Raw genomic sequence first — 15,122 nt, 5'->3', positions numbered from 1 at the left:
TTCAATGCTAAGGCGTTTGTCAAGTTGGAGTCCCATTGGGATGCCTTCGTAGAATACAAGACATCCCAAGACAGTGAGGAACGTGTGATGAGGAATCGGCAGAATGCCCGACAGAAGCAATACCATCATCGCATGGGATCAGGTGGTTATAAGAGTGCTATTCCCAAGTGGCAGAACCTAGAAGCAGAGATTACTGCCAAGGGAATCATACCTGAAACAATAGAGAAGAACTGGCCTCAACGCGCGAAGAATTGGTTCTACGCTCATGGGGGAAGCCTAGACCTAGACACTGGCAAGCTAATTTTCGGCCAAAAAATTGAGAGAGCAACACAGAGACTAGCTCGTGCTAGGGAAGAAGCTGATAGTGGTGTTTTCAAGCCCAACAGAGAGAAGGATGAATTGACATATGCACTAGAGAATCCCGAACACGGTGGTCGAACAAGAGGCTATGGGGCGGTTCCGTGGCTACACGCATTCCCAGCAGACAAGGATACCTACAGAAGCCGCCAAAGAAAGAAGGATGAGGAGGCAGAACGAATCCGTGCATTGGAGCAATTTGTTGACGAGTCACGACAAGCATTGCTTGAATCACGTGAACGAGAAAAATCTCTTGAGGCAAGAATGCAGGAGGAGATCAAGAGGCAAGTGCAGCTAGCAATGAGTCAAATGCAATCGCAATCAACGCCGGGAGTCACCATTAGCCCCGTTGGTCAGATGAAAAGTAGTTGTGCTTCTACGGAGCTGCCAGTTATTCAAGACGACGCTGGGTTGCGCTTCCCTGTTGATGACATTACCGAGCCTCTAACAACATGTGAGCTGCACATTCCAGATGGTAATAATGCATCAATCATGGTGGCTGTCGGGGTTGTATCTCCAATAGACCGAACGAAGACACCAAGAATCCATGGGTCAGTTATTCAACCTGGATATGCTAGCGTCTCGGTCGATAGAGTGCTCAAAGGTTACAGCAATGTTCCTCTTGACATTGAAGGCGGTGATGGGGAGAAGACACTAGGAGAAGCAGAAAAGACATTTATTCAATGGCGCAAACGCTTCATCATCATTCCTGGGGCGCCACCGCTTCCCCTACCTCACCCTAGGTACGAATGAAAGTGAATGAAATATTATTTTCCATTAATTTTCTATTGGCTTAAAAAATAATTGACACACAACTTGTTTTTGTAGCAGGGTCTCCCCCCAGCCTAGCCTAATCATTCATTCCCCATCTCATCACAGCGTCGCGGGGGGCGAGACGACTTCATCCCCACGGCGATCGCCAACTCCTACACCGGCCCCATCGCCTCCACGACGATCTCCAACTCCTACACCGGCCCCACCGCCTCCACAACGATCTCCAACTGCCTCCACGCCGGTCTCCACCAACACCGGCCACATCGCCTCCACGCCGGTCTCCAACACCGCCCCCACCCCCTCCACAGCGACGCACTACAAAGACGTCTAAGGTCCCGGCGGCAAAGAAGACCCCGAGAAAAAGAGTTATTTCTCAAGAAATACTTTCTGAAAAAACTGATGAGCAAATAGCAGCTGAAGAAGACAAAAAAGTGAAAGATTTTTTTATAGATACCAAAAAGAAGAGTCAAGCGAAGCTTAAGGAGAAGCCGTACTTTTACCTACCACGAGAGGAGCTGAGGCAGAAGGTCGATGCTCATAAGAAAAAGATGATTGAACTTCGTAAGCCTTCGCCACTATCAGACTATGACCGCTCCCTCGTGAAGTCACATGATGCAGATAAGAAAAGGAAAAGAGCATCAGGGAAGGATGTCCCACAGCTCGGACAACAGAAGCAACCAATGCAAAATCTTGTTGTTGCTAATCAATATGGTTCCAACATAGAAGTCTATCGACCAGACAACTCTGGAGAAGTGTCGGTTCAAGCCCTTAATGCTTTTTTTCAAGATACTGGTTTAACCTTGGATCAATTGACGGGCAAAGCTCCAATCCAGAACCTGGAAGTTGATACCTGGAAGACTTATAAATATGGCAAAAGTCTGTACAACCCTGCGGCTCTGAATGAATTGGGTACGCAAATGTACTTGCTCAACAAGTGGTACATGCAGGCGTGTGGCAGGGGTGAGCAGTGGATCTTTGTCAGATTTAGAGACCATCATTACTTCCGTGGCGATGACATCTTACATATTAGTTTCGAAGAATTGCATCAACTATACCACATGGACGCTCTGGACAAATCAATCATTAGCTCCTTTTGTTTGTAAGTGATTCTTACTTTTATTTAATAAACTCACTTCCATGCGTACGTGTATATAATTATCCTCACATGTAACTTATATTTATATATAGATTCCAGATGTCAGAGCTCCAAAGAATACAAGACACCAGTGTTGGCTTCATTGATCCTTATATCAGTATTCAAAACCGGTATTATTGTCAAGGAGCGATGGGTATCTGAAGCACAGGAGAATATCATGATGTTCTTCGTGAAGCAGCACGACAAGACAACAATACTTTTCCCGTACAACTTTGAGTAAGTGTTAATAATAATGTAGTCTACACATTTTATGTAATATCAATACAACTTATATGCATGTACGTGTGTGTATAAACCAATGCAGTTTTCACTGGATACTCATTGTCATTGAGTTAAACTCAAGTCGGTTACTAATCTTTGACTCGTTGAGAAAAGAACGGGCACTATACCAAGATATGATAGACATTATCCAGGGGTAATTTCGATCTCTCGCGCACAACTATTATTGAATAGACTTTGCCATAATTTATTAACTGATCGTACATTATTAGGTCGCACAGGGTTTGGAAAGAGTTTATTCGGCAACATCGTAAGGATTGCAAGGCACCACTTAATGTAGTTGAAATACCAGTAAGTTGTACTATATACACTTCCCCACGTGTTTAATTACTATATCGTACTTCAATTTACGTGTGAGATGATGAGAATAATCTTCTTCTCGTACAGTGGTGTTTGCGGCAGGAACCAGGTAATAACTTGTGTGGATACTACGTTTGTGAATTTATCACTGCGCACATAAGAAGAACTCCTAAAGATGTCCTCAAAGTACGTATATATCAATTTTTATTTATTTTTAAATGAATATATATACATATATGTGTATTAATACTTTTCCTTTTATTTCAAATGCAAGACTGAATGGTTGAAACGAAGGGTCATGCAAAAAGACCATCTGAAAGCAGTTCAAGAGTCAATAGCAGGATATCTTCTAGAAAAAGTGCTAAATCCCAACGGCGAGTTCTACTTTGATCTTAAGGAATAAATGATGTAAATTAAATGTTTATTGATATCGTTATTTTCGAGAACAAAATTATGAAAGTGTTGTATATATACATATATATATATATATCTATAATATATATAGTTTCATACTTTATTCGAATATAATAATGCTCAAGATGAGAATTAGATGTAATTATACGCATGCGTGTATTTATATTAGCAGCGTAGAATATATACATAAAAACATATTATATATTAAATAAATACGTGTAACTGAACTGAAAACAAATTAAACAAAAAAAAAGAAAAAGAAAAGGAACCTTTAGTCCCGGTTGGGGTTACCAACCGGGACTAAAGGGTGAACCGTTAGTCCCGGTTGGTGTTACCAACCGGGACTAAAGGATGCGCCAGGTTCGCTCGGCTGGAGGGCCTTTAGTCCCGGTTGGTGTTACCAACCGGGACTAAAGGTCCCTCTTTAGTCCCGACTTGATGACCCGGGACTGAAGGTTCCACCTTTAGTCCCGAAATCGTTGTCCCAACGCGGTAACTGGGACTAAAGGCTGTTACCGTCCAGGACAACAAGTCCATTCTGTAGTAGTGGCACACGTGCTCCTCCAGCTCATTGGTGAGTCTCTTGGAGCTCGAGCAGCTACGCCTGAGCTCGTTCGCCATCTCTAGCACCGAGCTTCTCTCGTCCGATCTCTCCGCGCACCACCTCGCCATGGCGTTCTCCCGCTCGATGGCATCGGAGAGCCGCGCCACGAGGTTGCTGACAGTGTCGAGGTCCTGGCCAACGACGTAGGTGCCCTTCGCCGCTGTGTCGAGCTGCTCCTGCAGCTGAAGCAATGACGACATGGTCTTGCTGGACGGCTTCTTTGTACTAGCCCTCGCCGCGAGCCACGTCTTGAGCGCCCCCGTGGTCGCCGTCCCGATGAGGAGGAGACCGAAGAACAGCAGGTGCGCCCCAGTGCCGAAGGCAGCCACAGCAGCCGCTCCGCCCGCCATGACGACCAAGGCACGCGAGAGCTTCTTGACGGCCTTCACCATCTTGAGCTTCCTCCCTACTCTCCTGTGGCTCGATCTTAAGCTCTGAAGTATGCAGGAGTACTTGTCGTGGATCGGCCTCAAGTTGCTTCGTGTTGTGGTGCAGAAAGGGTTGTTGCTTGTGAAAGGGAAGTCAAGTGCCTGGGAAGCTGAGATGCTAGCGAGGAAGCTGTCCATGGATTGGTAATTGCTTTGGGCGTCTTTGATATTCTGGAGGAGCTGCCTGCACATCTCTAGGGCCTCCGTGGTAGCGTCGAAGTAATTCGCCATTGCGAGCTCAATCTCTGAAGATGTTCTTCGGTGCACCATCATGTTATGAAGCACTGGAGAGATGATGATCTCCTGAGTCTCAAGAAGATCTTCCATCTCCTTGGATTGTGAGCGCAGTGTGCTGTTGCATTCCTCTTCAATGTCCTGGGCCTTCTGAGCGCGCACAGCCGCCATATGTATCTATCTTTGGATGGAGATAATCTTGGTTCTTCAGGGAGCAAGTAGTAGTGCAGAACTGTACTGGAGTATCTCCTGCTGCTTTGCTTGGCTTAGAATGGAGGGCTCCAGGCCTTATATATGCAAGCAGCATAGCCTCAGGATTAGGCGGTTTCAGCCGCGTTCTTGCTTGCATGACCAAACGTTCTCCTGCAGACCTGCACTCCACATCAGTCGGTCGGTATCTTTGGTTGTGTCCTTTCCCGGCTGCCGCGTGCTGGAGTGATGCAAAGCTTTTTTTTGATTTGGTGTTTGCTGCTGTTCCTGTGACCCCGAGAGAATTTTGCGACTGTTCAGGTAATTCGTACGCGTGCTTCTAGAAACACCTTCAGCTCTGATCACCATGGGCAGCACCAATATAATGCATTTTCACGTGCGTACGTAGTTGGGTTCTTCTTGAACATCTTTTCTTCTTGTTCACAAGAGTCCGTAAGAAGTCCTGAAACCCAAAGAGAATTTGGTGCACTCACTTCACAGATTGTGCCTAATTCATGTGACAAATGTGAAGCAAACGGATGGACGCCGTCCTTCAAGTGTTAAAATAGGTATAAAGTACTAAATTACGAAATTGGATGTTGGACTCCCTCCAACTGTTAAAATTGACAAATTTGGGACTCTAGCTGTTTTAATCACTATTCGTCTAAATGGCCATTTAGTCCGTTTACACACCGTTTAAACGCTACACGATGGTACACCGTTTCTGTTTAATTGGTTGTTTTGACCGTTTAAACGGCCATTTTTTCCCGATTAAACACCCGTTTTGCCCGAATAATGGGCTAAACGGCACGGGACCGACTGTTTACCGTTTACCGTTTAGGATAACACTGGTTTTCATAGGTGGTTTAGTATCCAAAATCATAACTAAATTATTTCAAATCAGATAATCAAGAAACAAGTACACTTTTTCAGAAAAAATGTTATCTATTTGTTGGTGATCTATTTTCAGAACTATGCACATCATATAACAAACAATTTGCCCACCTTGTGAACCATGCCCGGAGCTGAAGAAAGAGGTAATATATAAACATGAGAGGAAATTGGTATATATAGCTCCTACTGGCTTATTAGCTTGTTGGAACCTATTGGCCTTCAATTTGCTTAGTTTCTTTTATTTCATGCGGTGGTACTTGGCCACATTGGAAATGCAATACTCTTGCTTGCACAAGAGGAGGAGCATCTCTTGCCCAACACACAAACGAACAAGGAATCCCCAACAGAAAGCTTGTAGTGGTAACATTGTACTACAAGACATCATCCTTTATATCTCCCGTACATCGTCACTGGCTCACTCCAATGCAAGAACAAGCTAAGCACACTTTGTTAGAACATGTACAACCGGAACTTTTAGAAAATAGCGCACTTTACAAGCATGCATCACATGTGTTAATTGCAAGCTTGCAGTCTTCCGCAGGCTGAACTATTGTGGCTAGCTAATAACTCATGTGACAAATGTGAAATAAACCGATGAAATACACATTTCAGAAACTTAATCGATCAGAGAATAAGAATTTTATCAAGATGACGTAAAACTGTCATGGAAAATTAATGGAAAACACCGATACTAGATGCCCTCCAATGGTTCAAATGAATAAAGTACTAAACTACGGAACATGGTCTGTAATGGAAAACACGGATACTAGAAGCCCTCCAATGGTTCAAATGAATAAAGTACTAAACTAGGGAACATGGTTAACCGTTAAAACCGAGCAAATTTTGTCATCTTGCTATTTTCAAAGGCAATTTAATATCTAGATCATAACTGTTTTGTTTTTTTCTAAATCAGATAAATACGTGTTGGTGTTTTATAAACCGGATTAGTAAACTTATACTATTGCCGCACTGCTTTAGGAAGACACGAGGATTTATACTGGTTCAGGCCGCAGCCCTATACGTCCAGTCTCAGAGATGATCGAGTGTGTGTTCCTCGCTTGAATGCTCTAAAGTTCTTACAATGGGGGGTGCAAGAATGATGAAAGAGGTAGGAGAGCTAGAGCTATGAGATGGGTTGCCCGAAGGGAAGTTCCAGGAGCCCTTCTACGGTGTAAAATGAGTGAATGAGAGTGAGTCCCTTTGGATGGATGCCCTGGATGCCCTTATATAGAGTCCGGGGCCAGGGCATGTATAAAGAGAAGGTTCTCCCGACTGAAAGGTCGTGAGCCTGTGGGAGGATCTAGCTAACTTGGCTTGCAAGCTACGCCATCTTACGGTGCACGTCTGGGCGTGGTTGTCGTCATGGTCTTATGGCCACATCACGGCGTGGTATGACGTGGTGCTACAGTGTCGGCCATGGCGGCACTGTAGGCACGGCGGTGGTTCGCCAACCATCCTGTGCGACGTGGTCTCCATTGTGGTCTTCGTCATCGCCTCCTGGTTTCATGGGGCGTCGTATAGGAGTTGGTAGCCGCCCCAGGTCGTCGATCACCCAGTTGGCTTGTGGAGCTGATTACCACGATCCCGAGCATTGGGGTTGTGGCTCCTGGCGGTCCAGATGGCTTGTAAGTCAAGGCCTTTGTCATGGATCCCATCCCATAGTGGGTTGAATTGTACATGCGTCTTGTCAGACCATATCTGGCCGGTGGGCACTGTACCGACCTTCACCACCTTGGGCGGTGTTGCCTTGTCTGAGCTACGTGGCGCAAGGGTGGCGTCTGACCGGACTGAGGTGACTATTGTCCCCTCGATCCTTGCGGGGTCAGTGCGACGTGCCTACTCTTGTCAGAGCGGGCATGTTTGGCTGGGCCTGACATCTTCTGTTCCTCCTAGGGGTCAGGACGATAGAGAGGTCATGAGTCTCTTGCGCGTCGTGCGTCTAAGGCAGATGGAGGGGTCGCGGTTGACCCTGGCCTTGGCATCAGGTCTTTTCTGCTTGGCTCAGCTGGACCTCAGTCGTTCGAGCCTTTGTTAGATGATGTGTCGTGGGCCGCTCGGCCTGCTAATTAATCGGTGCCTGGAGACACCCAGTGATTATAACCCCGACAGTAGCCTTCGAGCGTTTTTGCGATCACGAAGTGATCGTGAAAGCGCTGTATTGCGTGCATATCGAATGCGGGTTCATAGTTCGCAGTTTGTTTGAGCTTCATCGCTCGACCCCTTGCGGGCTGGTAGGTGGCCGTTGTGTTCTGCCCCGCTAGGACGCCCTTACGACGTGGTACATGACCGCTAAGTCCTGCTGCGTTAGTGTGCTGCGTATCAGGATTCGTGACCCAGGCGGGACCGAGTGGTCTCGTCAATGCTTTACCGATCCTACCTTTGTGAGAGTCTCGATTTTCTAGACCTCACGTGGGCATCTGACATTAGTTGTGACCTCCCGTGGATCACCATGCAACGTGGGGGTCTCTGGCTGTTTAGTCTATCCTATAAATAGAGGCCTTTCTACCGTTTGAGGTACCCATGATTGTAACTATTAATCGTTCCTTGCCTCCCCGAATGGCTAGGTGCTGAGGGGTGAGGAAATGGTTTTAGAAAAGTTCGAGGAGAACTACGTGGTTCCCTTAATGTCCCACTAGGGGTCGTTTATGGTGGCCAAAGCCGGTGTCGCCCGTTCCAGCGACTGGTGCTAGAAGGGGACTTGCGAGTAGGGGAGGATGAGATGCCATGGAGGCCGGCCCCATGATCGTATAGCCTGGGTTTTACCCATGCCTGAGTGGATCATGTATCCATGATGGCCTTTGATCGAGAGGAGGCTAGCCCCTCTGCCGCGGGGCATCAACATGTGTAGGCAGCGAGTCGGTTCTCCGGAGAGAACGTTCGTCGCTCCATGACTGCCAAATGATTGATTCGGGGCTTCGTTAGTCACTGCACCTTGGCATGGCATCGTGATGACACAACGAGATGTTGCCGCGCTGGGGCCATTTAGCCTTCCTCTCCTCCCTGTGTGTCTTGGTTTTGGGGATCGTGATACCACGATGTGGTCATTAAGGTGTTCTTTCTCACCTTGTTCGACCATATTCACAGCTCATATCCCTGATGGCATCATCCCCGAGGTGGCATTAGGCTTTTCCTTTTCTTGCCTTGGTGGCTCGGCCATGCCTGTAATGCCCGTACCCATGGGATTCAATTTTTGTACGTCGCATCCTTGCCTCGGGGTCATGCCGAGCCCCTAGTCCACGTGGTCTGGTTGCGAGGCTCTATCACAGAGGTCAGGACTTCCGTGTGGGTTGTCGACCTTCCTTCTGATGAAATGGAGAGGTCGTCCTTAGCTTGAAAGACCTCACCTCGTTTGTGCTTTGACTTGTTGGGCAAAGTCTCCCCATTTGTTAACAAGTTACAACCTCATTCTTGAGTGTCAACGCGATCATGGTGTGTTTCCCTCTTGCCAAAAGTGGTCACTAATGCTCCAGGGGGCCTAGACTATGCGCGCTTGAACTATGATCGGTCCTTTTACCTAGATGTTGTCGTTGCCCTGCAAAGAAGGCGTCGTTGCAACTCGAATGATCATCCATGAGGGGTCACTGACTTTTGCTGGTCTACTAGCTTTAGGTTTGCGGTTCTGGGATTCTGGTTGGAGCTTGTCACGAGGACTTGGCTTCATTTCTTTTGGGGTCCCTGGAGACCTTAGGAGGTCACGGCGGCCTGTTTTTAGGCAGTTTTGGTTTCATCCCATGCGGGGAGAGGCATGTCCACTGTAATCACGCGGTCCAATCAGTGCGCCTCATCGGGGTCAATGGGTAATTCGAGCGGGACCCGATATCCTCCCCAATCGACGTGGAGTTCGGCTATGCCTTGTTAAGAGATGTCCCATAAATCATCGACCGTCAAACCCGTCAGTCCCCGACCACCTCCGCAGCGGTCAGAGGGCAAGATGCCTCCCCCCAGAGGGGGTCAACCTTGGTGACTTCAAAGTGGATGACTCGAACACACAGAGAGATGGTCATGTGGCTCCACACCACCGATTAGAGTCACAGGGGTCATCTCCTCCCTGCCCCTATCCCTTTGTGTCCTCGAGCCCTTCTAAGGACCGTCCAGAGAGATGGATTCCTAGATATGACTCGGGGTCATGATCGTGGCGGGTCGCTCTATGCGTGGCCCTGAGGGCTTGTTGCACCTCAGGTCACGTCATGACTTAGTGGTGACTGCTCGCACATGAAGTAAGGAGAAATTGCATAGAGAATTAATGAAATGGACAAGGGGGTGCAGGTCTAACGCACGCTCTGCCTGTCGCTTCTTCGTTCCTCGCCTTTCGTCTCGTTCCATCAGGACCCTTCCCGTCTATGATCTTTTTGCAAAAAAGGTTAGTCTACAAATTTGTGATGTCAGGAGGGTATATGCACATTTGGGAAGTGATATTAAGGATAGAATCTGCGTAGCTGTTCGATGTTCCATGAGTTGGTGTAGATCTTGCCATCATCATCCATGGGCCGGTAGGATCCTAGGCGGATGATTTTGGCGATGATGAAGGGTCCCTCCCAGGGCAGCGTTAGCTTGTGTATGTCCTTGGTGGTTTGGATCCTCTATAGGATGAGATCGCCAACTTGAAAGGCTTGCTCTCAAACGTTCTTGTTGTGATACCTTCGTAGCACTTGTTGGTATTTCGTGGAACGGAGGAGCGCTGTCTCATGGGCCTCATCCAGCTTGTCAAGTGCGTCTTGCCGATCCTTCTCCACTTTGGCTTCGTCGTACGCCAGGACTCATGGCGCTCCGTAGTCGAGGTTGGATGGTAGGACAGCCTTGGTGCCATATACCAGGAAGAATGGGGTGAAGCGAGTGGACCGGTTTGGAGTCATCCTTAGGCCCCAGAGTATGGCTAGCACCTCCCCCACCCACCGTCCCACAAATTTGTCAAGCCTATCAAAGATGCGGGGTTTGAGGGCCTAAAGTATCATGGTGTTCTACTTGGCCATTGGTTCATGGGTGAGCGACGAAGGCCCTATCGACTCGAATGCCATAGTCATCACAAAATCGGAGAAACTTCTTCCTGGTGAAGAGTGAGCCGTTGTCGATGATTATGGAGTTCGGGAACCCAAACCTATATATGATGTTGAGGAAGAATTCTATCGTGTCTTCAGATCTTACCCTTGTTATAGGTTTAGCTTCGATCCACTTGGTGAACTTGTCGACTGTCACCAGAAGGTGGGTGTAGCCCCCGGGTGCCTTCCTGAAGGGTTCGAGCACGTCAAGCCCCTAGGTCATGAAGGGCCATGTCAGTGGGATGGTTTCCAATTCCTATGTGGGCAAGTGTGTTTGCCGCGTGTAGAACTGGCATCCCTCACAGCTTCATACAATTTGTTGAGCGTCTACGACCACCGTGAGCCAGTAAAAGCCTTGCCAAAAAACCTTCCCGACTAGCGTTTTGAGCGCCACGTGGTGGCCATAGATCCCTGCATGGGCCTCTTGTAGGAGTCACTGCCGCTCTTGTGATATGCATGTCTAGAGAATCCCTGAGGTGCTGCGCTTATAGAGGATGTTTCCTATGATCATTTAAGATTTGCAGCACCTTGCTAGGCGCCGCGCCTCCATTAGGTCATTAGGTAAATTCTCCCATGCTAGGTATTCTATGAAGGGTGCGGTCCAGTTCGATTGGGCGTCCTCCATTGCTCGATTAATCATCATCAAGTTGGGAGGGCCTGGCCGCGCCATTCGTTTGGCTATGCGGCTGAAGAGCTCGCACCGACGGTTCACGTGCGTCGTTAACGAACACTCCCAGGGGGAAGGCCCATGACTTGATGCAATCTTGGCCAAGGAGTCGGTGGCAAGGTTGTCCCATCTAAGAATATGGTGTAGTTCTAGCCCGTCAAATCTTTCTTTGAGTTTCCAAACTTTCATCGCAGTAAGCCACCATCTTGCCATCGCGACATGAGGCTTCTTTCAAGACCTGGCTGACGACCAGATCTGAGTCTCCTCTGATGAAGAGGCGATGAGCACCAAGGTCGGAGGTGATTTTGAGGCCATGGATGATGGCTTCATATTCTACAACATTATTGGTGGCCAAGAAGTGGAGTCGGATGGCGTACTCCATGCGGTCTCCTATTAGGGAGATCTAGACGGCCCCAGCCCCCGCGCCCATGGCCATGAGTGACTCATCAAAATACAACATCTAGTATTCCTAGTGGGTCAGGGGTGAGGGCGTCCGCACTTTAGTCCATTCAGCGATGAAGTCTGCGAGGACTTGAGATTTGATCGCCGTTCTTGGGACGTATGTGATGTGATAGACCATGAGCTCGGTTGCCCATTTGGCCACGTGGCCAGAGGCATCACGGTTCTGAACCACGTCCCCAAGTGGGGATGATGCCACAACTACAATGGGGTGTCCCTCAAAGTAATGTAGTAGCTTGAGTTTGGAAATGAGGATGACATAGATGAGCTTCTGGATCTATGGGTAGCGTACCTTAGTGTCCAAGAGAACCTCACTAATGAAGTATACTAGCCTCTAGATCTTGTGGGAGTGCCCGCTCTCTTCTCGCTTGACGACGAGTGCCGCACTAACCACCTAGGTGGTTACGGTGATGTAGAGGAGGAGTGGTTCCCCCTTCTCGGGTGATACTAGAAAAGGAGTCATTGCTAAGAACGCTTTAAGCTTCTCGATGGCCTCCTATGCTTCGGCCATCCAGGTGAACTAATTGGCTTTTTTCAGGAGCTTATATAATGGCATGCCGCGCTCCTCTAGCCGTGAGATGAAGCGGCTAAGAGAGGCCAGACATCCCATGAGTTTCTAGACCCCCTTTAGGTTTGTGATGGGGCCTAGATTCTCTATTGCGGCGATCTTCTCTGGGTTGGGTTCGATGCCCTGCTCGGAGACGATTAATCCGAGGAGCTTTCCCTTAGGGACCCCGAATATGCATTTTTCGGGGTTGAGCTTGATCCTGAATTCTCTAAGACTAGTGAAGGCGGCCTCCAAGTTGCTGACTAGCTGGTTAGCCTTCCTTGACTTTACGACAATGTCATCAATGTAGACTTCCATGACTTCCCCAATGAGCTCACCGAGGCATCGGTTCATGCATCGTTGATAGGTGGCTCCCATGTTCTTAAGCCTGAATGGCATGGTGGTGTAGCAATAGGCGCCAAACGGGATGATGAAGGAGGTTGCGAGATGGTCAGTCTACTTCATCATGATTTGGTGATATCCCAAATATGTGTCTAGGAAACATAGGGGTTCGCAACCCGTGGTTGAGTCAACCACCTGATCGATTCATGGCAGCGGGTAGGGTACCTTTGGGCATGCCTTGTTCAGGTTGGTGTAGTCTATGCACATCCTCGAGGCCCCATTCTTCTTTTGGACTTGAACTGGATTAGCGATCCATTCCGAGTGAAAGACTTCCTTGATGAACCCTGTCGCCAGGAGCCTGGTGATCTCTTCTCCAATGGCCTTCCGCCTTTTGTCGTCGAAGCGGTAGAGGCATTGTTTGACCGGTTTGGCTCCGGGTAAGATGTCGAGGCTATGCTCCGCGACCTGCCTCAGGATTCCTAGCATATCGGAAGGTTTCCATGCGAAGATGTCCTAATTTCAGAGCAAGAAGTCGACAAGCTCACGCTCTTATTGGTTGGAGAGGCATTAACCTATCCGAACATTTTTGCTAACGTCTTCGAGATCAATTCGCACCACATTGGTGTCATTTGTGGGCTTGAAGGCTCCCGCCGACTGCTTCCTCCTGCTGGATTTGGGTGCAGTCTCGATCATAGTGGCCCAGATGGATTGGAGCTCTAGGGCTTGGCTTGTAGCCATTGCAATGTTGAGGCTTTCCTCCTCGTAGGAGTGCGCCTGCTGCAGGTCGCCACTTACGGCGATGACCCCTCTAGGACCAGGAAGCTTGAGCTTGAGATAAGCGTAGTTTGGGACGACCATAAATTTTGCATAGCATGGCCAACCTAGGATGGCTTGGTAAATGCTCGGGAGGTCCATTACTTCAAAGTCGAGCGTCTCCGTGCGTAAGTTTGTTTGACCTCCAAATATGATGGGTAGAGTAACCTGTTCGAGAGGAGAGGCTCGTATTCTGGGCGCAACCCCTATGGCAGAACCTCCTAAGGAATCGGGCCCACGTGCACCTATCATTGTCTTAACAGACCTCGGATAGCGTACATGAGTTCCCAACAACTCAACAGGTCTGTCGGGTGTCCTTGGGAAACCCGAATCATCCACGATTCTCTTTTCAAACAGGATCCCAATCACAGTCATTGCAAATTACAACAGTTTATTCAAATATATACCAGAGTAAAAGATAGCAGAAGTCTTAAGATAACATAGTTACAAACCAGTTGTTTTCAAACTTACAATACCATAAGTGTCATACAACCATAGTAGCGGGATAATATTACATTAATTTTATTTATCAAACAAACTAGTGCCTTGTCCAAAGGCCATTCATCACTCCTCATCGTCATTGACGTCAAACACAGACATGTAGCAGGGACCAAAACAAGCCTACGCATGCGACTCACCTACAACAAGGGTTAACAAACCCTGAGTACAAAGGTACTCAACAAGACTAACCCGACATAACAGGATGTAAGACTTTAGAGATGCAGGGTTTTGGGGCAAGGTAAGGATGTAGCAAGTTTCAAAAGTTCTTTGCCAAAAGCTTACTATTCTTCATTCTATTTTCAAGTTTTACCACTAAGTCCTTTGTGTTCATTATCTCAACTAAATATACATTTCCCATATTCCATTCCTTCTCATTCCATTCTCTTCTCATATTTTAGTAATTCATCAGTCCTGCATTGCTTCTGTAATAAATCGAGTCTCCATATCCGCGGAGCACCAGCAATTCAAATTGATTCAAGTCCTAGCTGGGGATTCCTTATCACATGATATATGTAGAACTTAATCTTGCATATATCAACCTCGCTACCGGATCCTCCTATATTAAGTCGTCTCCACGCCACCCGAGAGCACAGCACACCTCAAATCCGGCCACATTCCAGCCACGAGGGTACACGCTACTCCCGCCATCTCTCCACTCCCAGTGCATGGGCATTCGTCTTAGTATCGGATTAGCCGAAGTAGGCTTACCGGAGTATGTGACTAGTACTACAAAGTGTCTCGTTCAGAAGATCCACAATGAGTGGCCTTTAAGCGACATAGCCGGCAACATTACCCAACATTCAAGATAAGTCACCTGACTAGTCGCTAGTTCATTCTACATTCTTTCTTTCTTTGGCTAGTATGCCATCTTTGATTGTATCGAAACTTTTACTTTGAAAGCCTACCATAAAGCATACTAAGCACACTACGCCTTTATAAATGAAAACATCTTCAAGGATGGTAAACAATTATCAAGGTAGGTAATGCATCAAGTAGGTAACATTTGAATTAAACAACTTAATGCAATAAATAACATAGGTGATAAACTTTTCAAAGTAAACAAGGTAAGGGCTTAATGCATAAACCGGGGCTTGCCTTCGTTGACGATCTTAGGTTCCGGATCAGTAC

The 15,122-nt window shown here is 47.6% G+C and overlaps 2 protein-coding genes across 2 annotated transcripts; both read right to left on the bottom strand.

Annotated features, from left to right (window-relative positions):
- Positions 1 to 1,436: 1,436 nt before the first annotated feature.
- LOC136491855 (putative UPF0496 protein 2) lies at positions 1,437 to 4,717 on the bottom strand (the record flags this gene model as incomplete). The annotated part of the gene is made up of 2 exons (XM_066488073.1): positions 3,834 to 4,717; positions 1,437 to 1,458 (listed from the first exon to the last, which is right to left on the bottom strand). Coding segments are annotated over exons 1-2 (906 nt in total), but the record flags the coding sequence as incomplete, so codon positions are not given.
- Positions 4,718 to 12,884: 8,167 nt separating this feature from the next.
- Positions 12,885 to 13,595, bottom strand: LOC136491854 (uncharacterized). The gene is made up of 2 exons (XM_066488071.1): positions 13,275 to 13,595; positions 12,885 to 13,193 (listed from the first exon to the last, which is right to left on the bottom strand). Exons 1-2 carry the CDS (start codon positions 13,593 to 13,595, stop codon positions 12,885 to 12,887), a joined length of 630 nt encoding a protein of 209 aa, XP_066344168.1.
- Between the last annotated feature and the right edge of the window lie 1,527 nt (positions 13,596 to 15,122).

Source organism: Miscanthus floridulus, chromosome 11, assembly GCF_019320115.1.
Source record: "Miscanthus floridulus cultivar M001 chromosome 11, ASM1932011v1, whole genome shotgun sequence".
In the NCBI taxonomy this organism is placed as follows: domain Eukaryota; kingdom Viridiplantae; phylum Streptophyta; class Magnoliopsida; order Poales; family Poaceae; genus Miscanthus; species Miscanthus floridulus.
The sequence above is the reverse complement of the archived record's forward strand: the minus strand, read 5'-3'. Positions and strand labels throughout refer to the sequence as shown.

Excerpts from the sequence above, each read along its gene's own strand:
- LOC136491854 (XM_066488071.1), bottom strand. The coding sequence starts at position 13,595 with ATGGACCTCCCGAGCATTTACCAAGCCATCCTAGGTTGGCCATGCTAT. Across the intron at positions 13,194-13,274 it reads TGCGAATTGATCTCGAAGAC|GACATCTTCGCATGGAAACC; the intron begins GTTAGCAAAAAT and ends CTCTGAAATTAG.